Consider the following 17,061-nt stretch of genomic DNA (forward strand, 5'->3'; position numbering starts at 1 on the left):
CACAAAATAAGACAGTGTTTCCTCTAGAGTTTTTTTCCAGTCTTTTACACAAATCTACCAACGACGTTATTTTAATGACAAATGGAGAAATGTCGTGAGCACAGTATTACAAGTTGAGATCGCATTTATGTAATACGAGCATGCGAATCTCTTTGCTTGCGTGCCAATTTCCTCTGCTCGTGCACAAATCGTTTTGCACGCTTTTAATAGAGCTGCATGATTCTGCCTAAAATGAGAATTCTCTCACAATTCTGTCAATGTAAAGTAACTCTAGACATTTATTTTCACGCACAACTGTGTTCACTATGAAAGAAAAAAATATATCAAATGCTTGTCGCAGTTATAACTCTAAAATGCGATATGATTATTTAAATGATATGCACACTTTCAGTTTCATTTCACTGCTAAGTGCTGTTCATACCTTACACGCGGCTCTCAAACGATCACTCTGTTCCACAAACTCAATATTATTTACAACTTTATTACCTGTTACTCACAGCAGGTTCTGTTCACTCAAGGAGCCGCGTGCGCGTCTAACATTAAGTAGGACGCGCACCCGCACTACAGCTCACGGTCAGGAGCACAAGTCACGTGTTTTTCCTGGCCGCGAATACAGCATTATATGAAGACAAAAATGACATTTTTAGGTGAATTATACCTTATAAATACAGTATGTGACTCATTCAACACCATTTGGAGGTGTCAATGTCGCTGAGCAATGTATGTGAGAGATCGAAAAGACTCGTGCAGCCGCCTTTGCTTCTCTCCTGAGCTTAAAAATATGATTGGCAGAATCGTAGAAATGCTGGATTAAGATTGTCTAGGGGGTCAAATCGAGATCGCAATTTTGTTTACGATTAGTTGTGCAGCTCTAGCTTTTAATAAATACTTTATTAAATTAAGATCAATTGGCCATTATAAATAAACATATTTGTACTTCAGTAAACATAAATAAACCATCTTAATTTTCTCGGTGCTGAAAAAATGTGAGACTGTAGTCTGTAACTTGGATCGAGTGATTTTGTAAGATGACAAAAGCCCACATCTCCAATCACCGAAAACGGCTGCAAATCTTAAGCAATGAACACCCCCACTGCCTTTTTATTTTTATGTGTCTCTCGGAACTAGTTGGGTATGTTTGCTTGAAGGATTCAGCGAGGGATTGTTGCTATTTGAAGGACTGTATTACCTTCTCTGCTATCCTGCCTTCAGACAGTGATATTGCTGGGTGATGGCGCTGCAGATGTGCAGTCATGGTTGTACGTGTAAAACAATGCTTGCACACAGTTATTTTTTGTTCACTGTTATTTCTTTTATTGGCATTATACTTACTGGCAAAACCGAAATGTCCTCACACCGCAGATTTGAAAGACACCGGCGCTTCCTTGTACTGTCTCCGCTCGCCACGTTAAAGTGTGGAATGATGGTTAGTGCCCCCTAACTTTAGAGCATAGTGATTGGATATTTACTCGCGGGGAGGAGTTTCTCCATCTCAGCTCGTAGACTTAGAGGCACGCACAGTCAATTCAAGGAGATATAAAATGCACTTAAATTATTTAAACGTAAAACCGAGAAAACCGCAATTTACAAGCGCGTATTTAACCGTGGAGGTCGTACCAAACGGTTCAATGTTATATTGAGAATCGTAGCATTTCTAGTATTTACTGAATTAATTGTCAAACTTTTTAAATAAAAAAAAATCTTTTGATCTTAATTATTTGCTTAAAGTTGCTAAAAAAAATTAAGTAAAGTTATATTTTAACAATACATACAGGTTTACTGTTCATATTAGACTTCTACAATAATGAACCTCTCTTTAAGAGTTATTTAATCTTGTAATGTGAATGAGTTATTTTTTATTATTTTATTTTAATTGCATTTTTATTATTAATTTATATAAAAATGCTTATTTTTTAATGTTATTTAACAGATATTTTTCTCCCCCATCTTTATGCTGATATGTTTATCAGTACAGCAGTGACTCATACTGTTCATAAGATTATAATAAGTGTAAAATATTTGTCACATAATAAGTTGTGAATTACGGAGTGAGAATCCAGTGCTGCTGTCAGATCAGCTATAATAATTCAGTCTATTTGCCTGAAAACAGCGTGTGAAGCTATCAGATATTGTTGGTCTGAATGATCTGTTGGTGTTTGGGTTTTATGTTATGTTTAATTATAATTCCTTTATTTATTTATTTTTTTGCAGGTGTGCAGTCATGCTGTCCAGACTGAGCACGAGTGTGAGGCCGTGTGTGAGCATGTGCAGATGGGTTCACACTAAAGAGAAGGGAAAACCGCTCATGCTTAACCCGCGCACTAACAAGGTTACACTTTACAAACATATTTATTCATCTATTTTGTTTAACTGTTGTATTTTTGTTATTATTTTTTATTATTACTACTAAGGGCCCTATCATACACCCGGCGCAAGGCGCGGCACAATACTTGTTTGGTTGTTTCAGCTTGGCGCAAGAGTCGTTTTGAGGCGTTGCGCTACGCTGTTTAAATAGCGAATGCATTAGCGCTCATATGTGCGCCCATAGGCATCTGGTCTAAAAAGGAAGGCGTTCTGAGGCGGACTGCTGGCGCGTTGCTATTTTGAGAAACTAAAATAGATTTTTCATTAGACCAAAACTAACCCGGTCTAAACTCCGCGCCTCGCTTACACACTGCTTAATACGCACAAGAGAGCAATAGGCAAATATCTTTACATATGAAAAAAATATAATATTAAGGATATATATAGGATATAATAAGAATAGATATAGAATATAAATATAAAGGATTAAAATATTACAAAACATTATTTTCTAGCCTACATAAATATGAAAAATCACTGCTTTTATATCTTCTTCATCTCGGGAGGCTTTTTCAGTTCATTCATAACAATTTGCTTTTGTATAATGTTATTATTATTAGCAGTATTATTTATTATATCCATATTTATATTTGTTTTATTAAAAACAAGCTTAGATTTGCCCACCTGTCAGGTTTTAGACCATAAGGGGCACAGCATGTGTTTTAGGATATAACTCAGGTTTTTGAGCACATTTTGTTATTATTGTTCATTTATTTGTTTGCTGGAAATTAGAACTGAATTTAGAAATAGTTTTGAAACGAATTTTTGCGCTTAACAAACGCAATTAATTATTTAGACTAATTGATGTCTGTGCATAAAGGTTTCCCTATCCAAGAGCGAAAGTGAAAGTGATCCATTATCTCTCATTCTCACGCAATTTGAGAAATGCTCAGTTTTTCCACTTAGACTTACTTTGCGTCCTGTAAATAGCGAATGCGCTCTTGGCGCGACGCAGCTGGGTCTTAAAGGGAATGGGGGATGAGACTCTAATTGGTTTATTCTCAAAAAACACCTATAACTCATTAAGAAAATAAACTGAACCCTTTTAGCCCATGCGCCTTGGCGCAAAGCGGATTTTCCCTTCCGTTAATTAGCAAAAATGCGTTCTGACACGCCCTGAAAGCGTTTGCGCCCTGCATTTTGCGCTCTGCGCATGGACCGTCAAAATAGAGCCCTATATGTCTAAAAGCTACAATCTAGAATGAAAGAAAAAAAAAAGTGTATTTTTATTATAGGTGTGCATAGATTAATTTTTTTCATTATTTAGATTAATCTCACTGTAATCTTAGATTTGATCTAGATTAATCTAGATTAAAATGGCTCATTTGAATTCTGCCGAGGGGATTCAGAATATGTGTGCTACCCAAATAATGACTAAAAGTAAGTCTTTGAGAACGGGTTTCTCAAGCCAGGTGGCGCATTAGACCAGGGGCTCATCTCCTGTTTCCAAAATGCATCACAAACTGCTTGAGAAACTGTTCTACTATGATAATTGGTGATGAAAATAAATGTTGTTCAATTAGATGTACTTGTGTTTACTAACGGTTTATTCAGTTAAACGTGAGTTTTGAAGTGTGGGCCTACAGAAGCTCCAAACAGCCATTTTTGATCACCTTAATTTGACTAAAGTCATAACTAAACTAAACAGAACTGGAATTAAGACATGTGGAGTATGCAGATATTATTGAAATAAACACCGCAATCAAACTATTACTGTCATGTAGGACTTTCCGCCATATTTTCCGACAAGATCCACACACATAGCTGTCAGTAAAGTATTAAACACACATAAATGCGAAATGTGGAAGTTTTTTTCTTTCCATTCATTATTACACTCTCACCAGTCCTTACTCCTTATTTGCGTCGAATACCCCACTTCGTAAACACCCTAATTATATTATTGTCTATTAAGGCAAATAACTAGACTACAGATGTCCATGTAAGCGTAGTCAGTAGTGTCTTTGAAGTAAGTGAAAGATCCAGAAGGGCATCCTGCTGATTTGATTCAGAAGGGCACTTTTTTGTCAGACGGCTCACCGGTTTAACTTTCATTCACCGTCATTCATTTTAAAAAGCACCTGGTCTATTTTATTTGTTTACGTTTTACTCGAACGCATAAACTCTACGGGTGCCTATAGTCAGATATGGAGCTAACATTAATCAGATTCAGTCTAGTGAACTGCATCCATGTTAGCACGTCATGTTTGATGTGGTAATTTCACAGTAGGAATACACACAGGTTTGAAGACTCGTTCCCCTTCGGGGGGAACTTCAGCACTATAAGTGGATTTGATTTGTAAAATCCACGCATTGGGAGGTTCGGTTCAGAAGCTACTCGTCTGAAAGAGTATTGAACGGGCCAATTAAGAATGAATTGGCAGCGCAAGCCTGCGCAGGTGAGCGGCATAAGCAATCAACTGAGTATATAAGCTCACCTGGCGCCAGCAGACGCTATCCTTTTCGCTTCAGAGACTTTCTGATCGAGTCGATGAGGGTTCCTCCTGCTGTGACCAGCGATTCTGAGCGAACGAGAGCATTCTCCCGGTCCAGAGTGTGTACACGCAGTGGCAGACGGTCGAGCTGGGTTTCTCCCTTGCCTGGCGTTCTTTGGGTCCGGTCCTCCAGAGCGGTGCGTATAAAGTTGCAAACTTCACAGAAAGAGCAACACAGTCGTGCAGCACGTCCTTATCAGGACGGCGCTCCGACTGTGCGTTTCTGGATGCGGTGGTTTCCTGTCCTCGGATGATGGGCGCGGGCACTGCGTTACATGTCTGGGGGTCCAGCATGTTAATGCGCTGCTCGCGGGCAGTTCATGTCGTCATTGCGATGCCATGACTGTTGCGCAAGATCGCGGTTAGCCTTTGCAAAAGGGTGAACCACCCCAGTTGTCCCCTGCTCTGCAGCGGGCACTCGGGCAGATCTGAGGGTTTCAGCGAGAGATAATCCGTCGCCCACGGGCCCGCGGACCTCCCGCTCCTCTAAGCGCTCCATCCAAGCTTCGGGCGGGGGAAGCGATCCGTCTAACAGATGGTAGCCCTTACGCCCGATGACACCGGAGACCAGATGTCCACCGCGGCATCGGAGGGTGGGCTTTCATTGTCCGATGATGATCCAGACCCGCTCGCCCCCTTCGGGCTGGTGAGCGCTGTCACTACGGATCCTGAAACGGACATGTTAGCCGTGCTTTCCCGGGCTGCTTCGGCCGTGGGTTGGAGATGGTTTATCCCCCAGCTCCGCGGCCGGACCGACTAGAGGGGCGTTCCCTTCTTCCCGGAGGTGCACAGTAGGCTCACGCGGTCATGTAAAGCACTTTTTTCTGCTCGTACTGCGTGTTCCTCCACCCTAACCACTCTTGACGGTGAAACAGCCAGGGGGTATGTGGCGATTCCTCAGGTTGAGTGCGCGATGGCGGTAAATCCGCGCGGCGCCTCTTCTTGGCGGGATCGGCCTCGTCTCCCATCCAAAGCCTGTAAGTTATCTACCTCCCTCGGAGCTAGAGCTTACATAGCTGCGGGCCAGGCTGCTTCCGCCTTGCATGCGATAGCCACCTACTAGCGCTACCAAGCGCAGGCGCTGGCCGAGCTGCACGAGGGTGGGTCCAACCCAGGCTTACGAGCTTCGCACCGCCGCCGACTTAGCTCTTCGGACTACTGAGTCCGCTGCGTGTGCGTTGGGGAGGACAATGTCCACATTAGTGGTCCAGGAGCGCCACCCCTGGCTGATATGCGCAAAGTCGACAAAGTCCGCTTTCTTGACTTCCCCATATCCCCAGCCAGGTTCGGCGACACTGTCTGTGAATTCACCCAGGAATTCAAGGCGGTGAGAGAGCAGTTGGTGGGTGATGTCTTATCGGCGGTCCGTAGCCCGCTCCGCCCGCCGTGCCATTCATACCTGCTCCTCGCCGAAGGCGCCCGCCTACGAGAGCTGCTCCGCCCCCGCACACGCCTCAGGCGAAGCGAGCGCGTCGGGCACCTCGGAAGCAGGCAGCCCCCCTGCCCAGAACGCCGCTAAGTCCGGCAACGGACCGCGAAGCGCCCCTGGGACAGGCCATCTGGAGAAGAGGGAACTTGCTCTTTCCCCGCTGGAGGGCGGGGCCCCATTTCCAACGGCACTTTTTACTGCCATGAAAACATTATGAAAGGGCACTTTTCACTTCCCCAGATGTGACAGCCCGAAATCTGCCAGTCTGGGACGCTATGCTTTCTAGCTTGCAGATTCGGTGCGTTTCGCCAGTGGCTCACGAGCGCTGGGAGGACGGTCTCCTTTCTCCCACCCCTCGAGCCTCCCCTCCGGAGCTCGGGTTTGGAGTGAGAGCAAATATCTCACCTCCAGCTTTTCCGTGGGACCCGCGAGCTTCCCGGATCAGCACACCCACTCCGCGCTGCCCCACTGCTGGTACGTCAGCGATTGTAGCGATGAGTCCATTAGCGAGAGCTCTGCCTGCCTGGTTAGCGCGGGCCAGCTCTTCGCGGTGGCTCATACGCACAATCAGACTCGGCTATGCGATTCAGTTCGCGAAACGGCCCCCCAAGTCACGGGTGTGTATTCACCAGGGTCAGCCCCCTGTCCGCCCCTGTCTTGCGAGAGGAGATTGCTGTCCTCCTGGCGAAGGATGCAATCGAGCCGCTCCCTCCAGCCGAGATGGAGAGTGGGTTTTACAGCCCACGCTTCATCGTGCCCAAAAGAGCGGTGGGTCACGGCCAATCCTAGATCTGCGCGTTTTGAACCGCTGCCTGCACAAGCTGCCGTTCAGAATGCTCACGCAGAAGCGCATCCTCCGGTGCGTTCGTCCTCTGGGTTGGTCTGCAGCATTAGACCTGATGGACGCGTATTTCCATGTCTCCACTCTTCCTCGCCACCGACAGTTTCTGCGGTTTGCGTTTGAAGGTCGAGCTTGGCAATACAAAGCCCTCCCCTTCGGGCTCTCTCTGTCTCCGCGGGTCCTCACCAAGCCCGCGGAGGGTGCCTCAGCGCCCCTTCGGCTCGCGGGCATCTGCATACTCAATTTCTTTACGACTGGCTGATTTTTGCCCTCTCTCGGAGCAGTTGATTATGCACAGAGACAAAGTGCTCTGGCACTTCCACCTGTGGGGGTTTCAGGTCAACCGAGAAAAGAGCAAACTCGCCCCCGTGCAGAGGATCTCTTCTCTCGGGCTGGAGCTGGACTCGGTCACCATGGCAGCGCGCCTCTCCGGAGAGCGCGCTCAGCTGATGCTGTACTGTCTGAGAGAGCTCGACAGTAAAATAGTGGTCCCACTGAAACTATTTCAGAGGCTCCTGGGGCATATGGCATCCGCAGCCGCTTCATGCCGCTCGGATTATTCTATATGAGACCACTTCAGCACTGGCTTCACGATCGAGTCCCCAGACGCGCATGGCACGCGCGCGCACACCGAGTCTCTGTTACTGCGCTGTGTCGCCGCGCCCTCAGCCCTTGGAGCGACCCCTCGTTCCTACAGGCCTGGGTGTCTCTAGAACAGGCGTCCAGTCTTGTTGTCGTTTCAGCAGACACTTCCAACACGGGCTGGGGGGCTGTGCGTTGCGGGCATGCGGCTGCGGACCTGTGGAAAGGTACCCAGTTGCATTGGCATATCGCCTGGAGCTGTTGGCAGTGTTCCTCGCTCTCCACCGTTTTTTTCCGGTGCTGGAGCGGCAACACGTGCTGGTCAGGACGGACAGTACGGCGGCGGTGGCGTATATCAGCCGTATAGGGGGTATGCGCTCTCGCCGCATGTCTCAGCTCGCCCGCCGTCTGCTCCTCTGGAGTCATCCGCGGCTGAAATCACTGCACACCATTCATATTAAGGCAAGCTCAACCGTGCAGCCGATGCGCTCTCACGGCAGCCTTGCGTCCTGGAGAATGGAGACTCCACCCCGAGTCTGTTCAGCTGATATGGGCGCGATTCGGGGAAGCCCAGATCGATCTGTTGCTTCCCCCGAGATCGCTCATTGCTAGTTGTTCTTTCCCTGACCGAGTGCTCTCGGCACGGATGCACTGGCTTACAGCTGGCCTCGGGGCACGCGCAAATACGCGTTTCCCCCAGTGAGCCTGCTCGTACAGTTACTGTGCAAGGTCAGGAAGAGGACGAGGAACAGGTTGCTGGTTGCGCCCCTCTGGCTCAACCGGACCTGGATGTCAGAGCTCTCCCTCGCGATAGCCCTCCCCTGGCAGTCCCTTCGAGAGAGCACCTACTCTCTCAGGGACAGGGCACCACCTGGCACCCTCGCCGATCTTTGAAGAGATTTTAGACGCGAGGAAGACTTAGGTAACCTCCGATTGCGGTGGCTAATACCGTCACTCGGGCTAGAGCCCCCTCCCCGAGCGCGCCTATGCCCTGACGTGGAGTCTATTCACTGAATGGTGTGTCTCTCGCTGAGAAGACCCCCGTAATTTGCCAGATCAGCGTTGTGCTTTCTTTACGCCGAGAGAAGCTGGAGAGCAGGCTGTCGCCCTCCACACTCAAGGTTACGTGGCTGCCATCTCCGCTCTCATAACGCGGTGGCTGGCAGCACCGTGGGAACGCATAACCTCATCATCCGGTTCCTCAGGGGCGCTAAGCGAATTAATCCATCCCGCCCCCTCTCATGCCCTCTTAGGATCTCGCCCTCGCTACACAAGCCGCGTCAGATCCCTTCGATCCTCGACTCAGTATCTTTCTGTCCCTGAAGACAGCTCTGCTGGTCGCGTTGATATCGATCAGAGGGTCGGGGACCCGGAGGCATTTTTCGGTCAGTGACTCGTGCCTGTAATTGGGCTGGCTTCTCTCACGTCCTGAGACCCCGCCCGCGATATGTGCCCAAGGTTCCTACCACTCCGTTTTAATACGAGGTAGTGAGCCTGCAAGCGCTGCCCTCGGAGGAGGCAGACCCAGCCCTTCTTTATTGTCCAGTTCGCGTTTTGCGTATTATCCGGACCGCACTCAGAGTTTAGATCATCTGAGCAGCTCTTCGTCTGTTATAACGGTCGGCAGCAGGGAAGTGCCGTACCGAAATAAGTTCCCACTAGATTGTGGATGCCTTTCTTTCACTATCAGAGCCGAGATGAGCCGCGTCCCCCGAGAGCGCGTGCGCACTCCACTCGGAGTTTCGCATCCTCTCGAGCGCGCGCACGCGGCGCCCCTCTAACAGACTTCTGTAGAGCTGCGGGCTGGGTGACACCCAACACATTTGCAAGGTTTTACAATCTGCGAGTGGAGCCGGTTTCCTCAAGGGTATTAGGTAACCCTTGGTGATTGAGGAAACAATTCGGTAGGGTGTTGAAACACGCTTGCTGCGCCATTTTCCCTAACACGGAGATACGTGCGCCTTTTTATCTGTCAGTAAAGTTCCCCGTCAGGTGAGCCCTGCAGATTCCTCCGTGGCCCCCAGCACTGACTCAGCGGAGGAGTCACTTGCTGGCCCACTACGTTGTAGGTCTGCCCGCTGGTCAGCCCGCGTTTTGGGTAAAGGTGCCTGCTATGCGTGATCCCCACTAGGCGATCCCATATGCTTATTCCGCCACGGTTAAGTCCCCCCCCCTGGGCGGACCCGTGTCTTCCCTCCCCGCTAACCACTCTTTTGCTATGCGTACTCCCCCTTTTTTAGGGCTAGTCCATATGTAAATTCTGCCATCTATCCCCCCTCGGGTAACGGATGGCCTCCGCAGCGTCCTCCCTATCGGGATTGCACGCTTCCCAACGTACTGTCGTATTTCCTAGAATTATCTAGATGCTCACGACTTCCCAAAAAATATATCTAAATCCGTAAAACTTCTGTTGAAGTAGGATAAATTAGGGCCAGGGACACGTTGGAGGACCGCGCCCCCCATGATGCGGGTGCGTCACGCTTGCTTGACTATCTCCTCATCGGGGGTGTTGGTAAGGTGCAGTCATTATGGCGCTTTCAATGGGCTCCCAATGCGTGGATTTTACAAATCAAATCCACTTATAGTGCTGAAGTTCCCCCCGAAGGGGAACGTTCGAGGTTACTAAAGTAACCCTTCGTTCCCCGAGGAGGGGAACGGAAGCACTATACTCCGTCGCCATAATGACTGTCCCTTAGCTGTTGAAAGTCTCTTCAGCTTAAAAAGGATAGCGTCTGCTGGCGCCAGGTGAGCTTATATACTCAGTTGATTGCTTATGCCGCTCACCTGCGCAGGCTTGCGCTGCCAATTCATTCTTAATTGGCCCGTTCAATACTCTTTCAGACGAGTAGCTTCTGAACCGAACCTCCCAATGCGTGGATTTTACAAATCAAATCCACTTATAGTGCTTCCGTTCCCCTCCTCGGGGAACGAAGGGTTACTTTAGTAACCTCGAACGTTCTCAATAGCTACAGTGCAATTCGGCCAGGTATACATCCGCGCTAAAATATCAAGATGAAAGTCATCATAGCTTGCGTAGAACAGACCCAGCTTCCCACCCAACTTTGAGAATAGATTAACGGCGATTATTTAATTTTTTATTGCCTGATAAGAGTCTCGCAATAACGCCGATAATAGCTCACCACTCAATTATATATATACAGTTGAGGTCAGAATTATTAGCCCCCCTGAATTATTCGCCTCCCTGTTTATTTTACCCCAATTTCTGTTTGGGAAGATTTATTTCAACACATTTCTAAACATAATAGTTCTAATAACTCATTTCTAATAACTGATTTATTTTATGTTTGTCATGATGACAGTAAATAATATTTGACTAGATATTTTTCAAGACACTTCTATACAGCTTAAAGTGACATTTAAAGGCTTAACTAGGTTAATTAGGTTAGCTAGGCAGGTTAGGGTAATTAGGGAAGTTTTGTATAACAATGGTTTGTTCTGTAGACTATCAGGAAAAATAATAGCCGAAAGGAGCTAATAATTTTGTCCCTAAAATGTTTTTTTTTAAATTAATAACTGCTTTTATTCTAGCTAAAATAAAACAAATAAGACTTTCTCCAGAAGAAAAAATATTTTCAGACAAACTGTGAAAATTTCCTGAACTCATTTTTTTATTATCTGACATGACTTTATTTTACAAGGTCACAGTGTTGTTTTTGTGTGTATGTGTGTGTCTGATTGCTTTTGTCTGAAAAGCATTAGAGGAGTGACACAGCAGAAGTGTACACTGAAAACATGGCTGTGTGCTTATTTTCCTCTGGGTTTGCTTCAGGATGCTTTATTCATTCATTTTCCTTCAGCTTAGTCACTTTATTCATATGGGGTCGTCACAGTGGAATGAACCCCCAACTTATACAGCATATGTATTACACAGAGGATGCCCTTCCAGATATAGCCCAGTACTGGGAAACACCCTTACACAATCAACAACGCACATGTATACAGTACTCTTCAGATTTTCAGCCTCTTTTTGTAGCCTTCATACATGCTCAAACACACACACACACACACACACACACACACACACACACACACACAGAAAGACACAGACACACAGAAATATGCAGAAACACACAGACGCGCACACACACACACACACACACACACACATTCACACAGATGCGCACACACAAACATGCAAACACAAATGCAAAGAGGGACATTCAGACACACAAACATATACACACACAAACACGTACTCTCTCACACACACATACACACACACACACACACACAAAAACTCATAGCCAGACACGCACACATATACACACACACACACACACACACACACAAAAACTCATAGCCAGACACGCACACAAACACACGCACACCCACAACCACGTACTCACACACACACAGACAAACACACACACACACAAAAACAAACTCATAGCCAGACACGCACACAAACACACGCACACCCACAACCACGTACTCACACACACACACACACACACACACACAGATACACACACAGTCATGCATGCACACACAAACACACACAGAGATTCTCAGACACACACACACACACACTTAAACACAGAGACACACAGACTTAAACGCACTCATACATAGACTCACACAGTCACGCACGCACACATAAACACAGACACACAAACACACACACTCATTCACACACAAACACATACACACAGACACGCATGCATAGTGACACACACAGAGGCTCGTACACACACAAAGATACACACACACACACACACACACACACAGACATACTCAAACACACTCATTCTCACACACACAGACACACAAGCATACAGTGACACACACACAGACGCACTTACACACAGTGTGTGTGCGTGCGTGCGTGCGTGTGTGTGTGTGTGTGTGTGACTTTGTGTGTGTGTGAGAATGAGTGGGTTTGAGGGCATACCCACACACATATTTATAGACACGCATGTCCGCACACACACACACACACACACACATAGACACCCTCAAACCCACTCATTCACACACACACACACACACACACACACACACACACACAGACAGACATGCATACACACACACACACACACACACACACACACACACACATATATATATATATATATATAGAGAGAGAGAGAGAGAGAGAGAGAGAGAGAGAGACACGCATGCGCGCGCACACTGACCGTTTACCGCACACACACACACACACACACACACACACTGATCAGGCATGTGGAATGTAAAGAGCAGTTCCTCTGTTGGCTGTGCTGCCGCTGTTCTGTATGTTATATATGGGTGTTTCCTCCTGGACGTCTCTCATTGGCTACCGCTCTGCTTTGAACTCACTCAGTTTCCTGCACACACAGGATGAGTACATTACGTTTATAGTGTCTCATGTCAGCCAGTCATGTCTGGTTTTAATGTACAGAAAAGCAGAGCTGCTCCACTTCAGCAAACGCACATAAAGCCAGTCTGTCAGGCTCTCTGTATGGCCTTTTGTGCTCTCTGACCTACATATGTCACGAGTCACGACATTGTGTTGGATTTACCCATCTGCAGTGTGTTTGTGTGTACGGCTTTGTGTGGATTTGTGTTAGGAAGCATCATTTGTGGTGTGTATATATAAAGAGTTGGGTCCCACTTTATATTAAGTGTCCTTAACTACTATGTACTTACTTCAAAAAAATACATACAATGTACTTACTGCGTTTATAATGTATTTGAGAACACTTGTGCTGCTTTTGAGTTGGGATAGAGGTTGGGTTATGGACAGGTTGGGTGGTGTGGGTAGGTTTAAGGGTGGGTTAAGGTGTAAGGGATGGTCAACAAAATGTAATTGCAAAAGTTAATTACAGATGTAATTACATACATGTATTTAATCAAGCATAAGTACACAGTAAATACATGTATTTACACAATAAGTACATTGTAACAAACTATTAGTTCCTGTGTAAGTACATATTAGTTAAGGCCACTTAATATAAAGTGGGACCAAGAGTTCAGATGTAAAAGCCGCTGAACGCCACTTCCGCCAAAATGAGATAATGACATTGAGTGAATGCAAATATCCAGAGAACCAATCAGAAGCGTGAATCAAATCATATGTTTTATATGTAGCAGCGCGCTGATACGCCAGATTTTATGAGGAGGCTGTTTTATTCTGCTTTTGATTCAGATTTTAAAAGATAACATTTGATGAACTGGATAAGCCTGTCCGACTGTCAGTGAATGGCAAATGAAAACGTCCCTCACCTCAAAGCTCTGTGCATTATAATAAAAAGAGAACATACTGTACAGTCGGAAGTGTAGCATGCATTCATAACGTCTTTTACTAGCACTAGCGGTGCTACTTTGAATGAGTCCGATTTACTATACATTGAACAGCAACTCCAATTCACGAAAGACGAAGTTAAGATGCTCTTTTATCCCATGCGGATGCTATGATGATAAACAAGAGACCAAGACCTTAAGTATGGTGAGAATGAATGAATGACAGCTTTTAAAATTAGTTTATATTGAATTTATTTTATTTTTATAAATATGAATATAAAATTTATATTTAATTTATTATATTTAATTTATTTTATTTTTTATTTTATTTTACAGCAAGTTGTGTAATGTCTGTAGGCATGTCTGTCTGTACATTAATAAGAATGAGTAAAATCATTAATAACTACCTTTTTAATTTTATTTTACAGCAAGTTGTGAAAAATACAAATAATTACTAACTTTTGTTTTAATTTTATTTAATTTTTTTATTTAATTTTATTCTATTTTATTTTATTTTACAGAAAGTTGTGAAAATTACAAATAATTACTAACTTTTTTTTATTTAATTAAATTTTTTATTTTATTTTATTTAAATTTTTATTTTATTTTATTCTATTATGTTTTATTTTAGAGCAAGTTGTGAAACGTGACCCTGTTTGACATGTCAGTGTACATGGATAGAAATAAAAAAAAATCATTAAAAAATAGATAAATAATTAAATTAAATAAAAGTTAGGAATTATTTGTATTTATTTTATTTTACAGCATTTGTGAAACGTGACCCTGTTTGTAGACAGGAAAATACTGAATGTCTGTTTGTGTGCATTAAATAGGAATAAGAAAAATGATATTACAAATAATTGCTAACTTTTATTTTATTATTTTATCCAGTTACTGCCATTTGACAACTGGTTGTGAACTTTTTGACATACATTTAATGCCAATTTTCATCATTGGACAATCAACAGGCATTCAATAATTTATGCATTTTTATGAAATGTGATGTGCAAAAATCAGAAGAAAAACTGTCAGAAAATATTATTACAACACCACTCTTATACTGTACAGAAGATTAAATAATAAATAATTGTGTATTTGTGTATGCGCAGGGCATGGCATTCACTCTGAAGGAGCGGCAGATGTTGGGGATTCATGGTCTTTTACCATCAAAGATCGAGACCCAGGACACCCAAGCCATGCGCTTCCAGAAGAACCTGAAGAAGATGTCTGATCCACTGCAGAAGTACATCCACTCCCTTTACCACACAAATCTCAATAACAGCTTCCAATTCAAGATCTCATTTAATACACAAAATAATATGCAAAAATGACCTTAACATGAGACATTTTGCAATCTAGGCCACTAAAAACACAGGTGGCTGCAGAGTGGGAAAAAAAGGGGGATCTTTCTCTCACTTATATCGGTTCTTCAAGGTTACATTACTGACATGTTGTACTTTTCCACACAAGACAAGAACATTAACTACAATATTTAAAGATGGCATATCTATCCCATGCTAGGGCCATCCAAGCCATGTCTTAAGATAGAAACCCAATATTTCAGAAGCATTCGAGTTTGGTAAAAAGGAATTTTTCCTTCACAATTATGATGTATGGATTTCTTTGAGCAGGTATATCTACCTGATGGGGATTCAGGAGAGGAACGAGCGCCTCTTCTACCGTGTGCTCATGGAGGACATTGAAGCCCTCATGCCCATCGTCTACACTCCGACTGTGGGTCTCGCTTGCACACAGTATGGACACATCTTCAGGAGACCCAAGTGAGCTACAGTTCAAAACACTCATCCTGAAATCAAAATGAAACACCTTTTAGTTCTTGTTGATTATTATAAAATATTTAATCCATTTATGTGTTATTAAAGGGGACCTATTATGGAAAAATTCCTTTTATAAGTAGTTATAGGGGGCAACAGTGTGTGAATGTAGCTAGCTTTTAATAGTAAAAATTAATAATGCAATTTTTAATAATCACACTTGATAAAATTAGTCTGCAGAAACACTTTGATTGACATTCTCCTTTTGTTCATGTCATCAGAAGGGGAAAGCACCGCCCATTATTGACCATCTCTCTCTAATTAGCGTAAACAGCCCTGAGTGTGAAGCAGCTGTCTGCTTAAGATAAAGACTAAGAGGATTATAAATGTGGAGTTTTAGATGCACAAATTAACACTGGAGTCTCCATGGACTGATGCATTCTGAGACTCTTCGTTTGGTATTTTCAGTGCGATATGCACATCAATATAGCAGCATTTTTTTGACACTGTATAACAATAATCAGTGTTAAACATCACTGTGACGGTTGGGTTTACAGTGGGGGTGGACGTTAATAAAATACAATAAATGGAAAATTTAATAAATCATATAAATAATCCTTGTTAACTTTCGACCACAGTCATATCCGATCTAGTAACAACCACATAATAGGTCCACTTTAAGTGATGTTTATTTAAAAAAATAACTTTGTCTTTAATGACATCTCTTCACTGATTGGTGTTTGCTGGCACAAGGGCGGGATCAACCTGTTGAAGACTTAAGAGCCACCAAAAGCAAGCCATATATTTAAAAGTTATCAGGTGCATGAAATGGCAAACATAAAACTGCAATAAAAATTGCGTCCAAACTAATATGTTGGGAATACTGAGAGCAACTTAAAGCATCACAGTAAATGAAATTATAAAATATAAACAATATTTTGCAATCAGCTTAGTGTGTCTTAAAAAATTTAAGTTAAAGATTAAAGGTTAAAAATTATAAGATGCTAAACCAACCTATGCAAATCAATGTTTTAAAACAGTTATTTTAATAAATAAATCAATTTCAACTCATTTGAATAATTTCAACACAAGTATACAACAACACTAAGGTTTTTACCAGTATATTTGATTAAAAGTAAGCATGACATTTAATCATGCACATAATATAGCAGTCTTTACTGGGATTTCAGGTTCATGAAATGTATACCAGTTAAACGGTGTATGAAGATGTGTAAGTTAACGCTTCATGAAGTGAAGCAGTTTTAATTTACTACAACTTCATCTACTGCATTTACACAATTTATGTTATAAAAAGCGCAATAGAAACAAAGTTGA

General features: G+C 43.8%; 1 protein-coding gene across 3 annotated transcripts in view; it reads left to right on the forward strand.

Annotated features, from left to right (window-relative positions):
- me2 (malic enzyme 2, NAD(+)-dependent, mitochondrial) overlaps nt 1–17,061 on the forward strand; it is a 51,813-nt gene that overhangs the window by 9,201 nt on the left and 25,551 nt on the right. For all 3 annotated transcript variants that reach the window (XR_012405847.1, XM_073950162.1, NM_001003627.2), the window contains 3 exons: nt 2,212–2,329; nt 15,061–15,194; nt 15,583–15,732. Coding sequence is in view for 2 of the 3 variants with exons in the window: in XM_073950162.1 (XP_073806263.1) it covers nt 2,222–2,329; nt 15,061–15,194; nt 15,583–15,732 (392 nt within the window). In the remaining variant the exon portion in view is untranslated. The remainder of the gene's footprint in view (nt 1–2,211; nt 2,330–15,060; nt 15,195–15,582; nt 15,733–17,061) is intronic.

This window comes from Danio rerio, chromosome 5 (genome assembly GCF_049306965.1).
Source record: "Danio rerio strain Tuebingen ecotype United States chromosome 5, GRCz12tu, whole genome shotgun sequence".
In the NCBI taxonomy this organism is placed as follows: domain Eukaryota; kingdom Metazoa; phylum Chordata; class Actinopteri; order Cypriniformes; family Danionidae; genus Danio; species Danio rerio.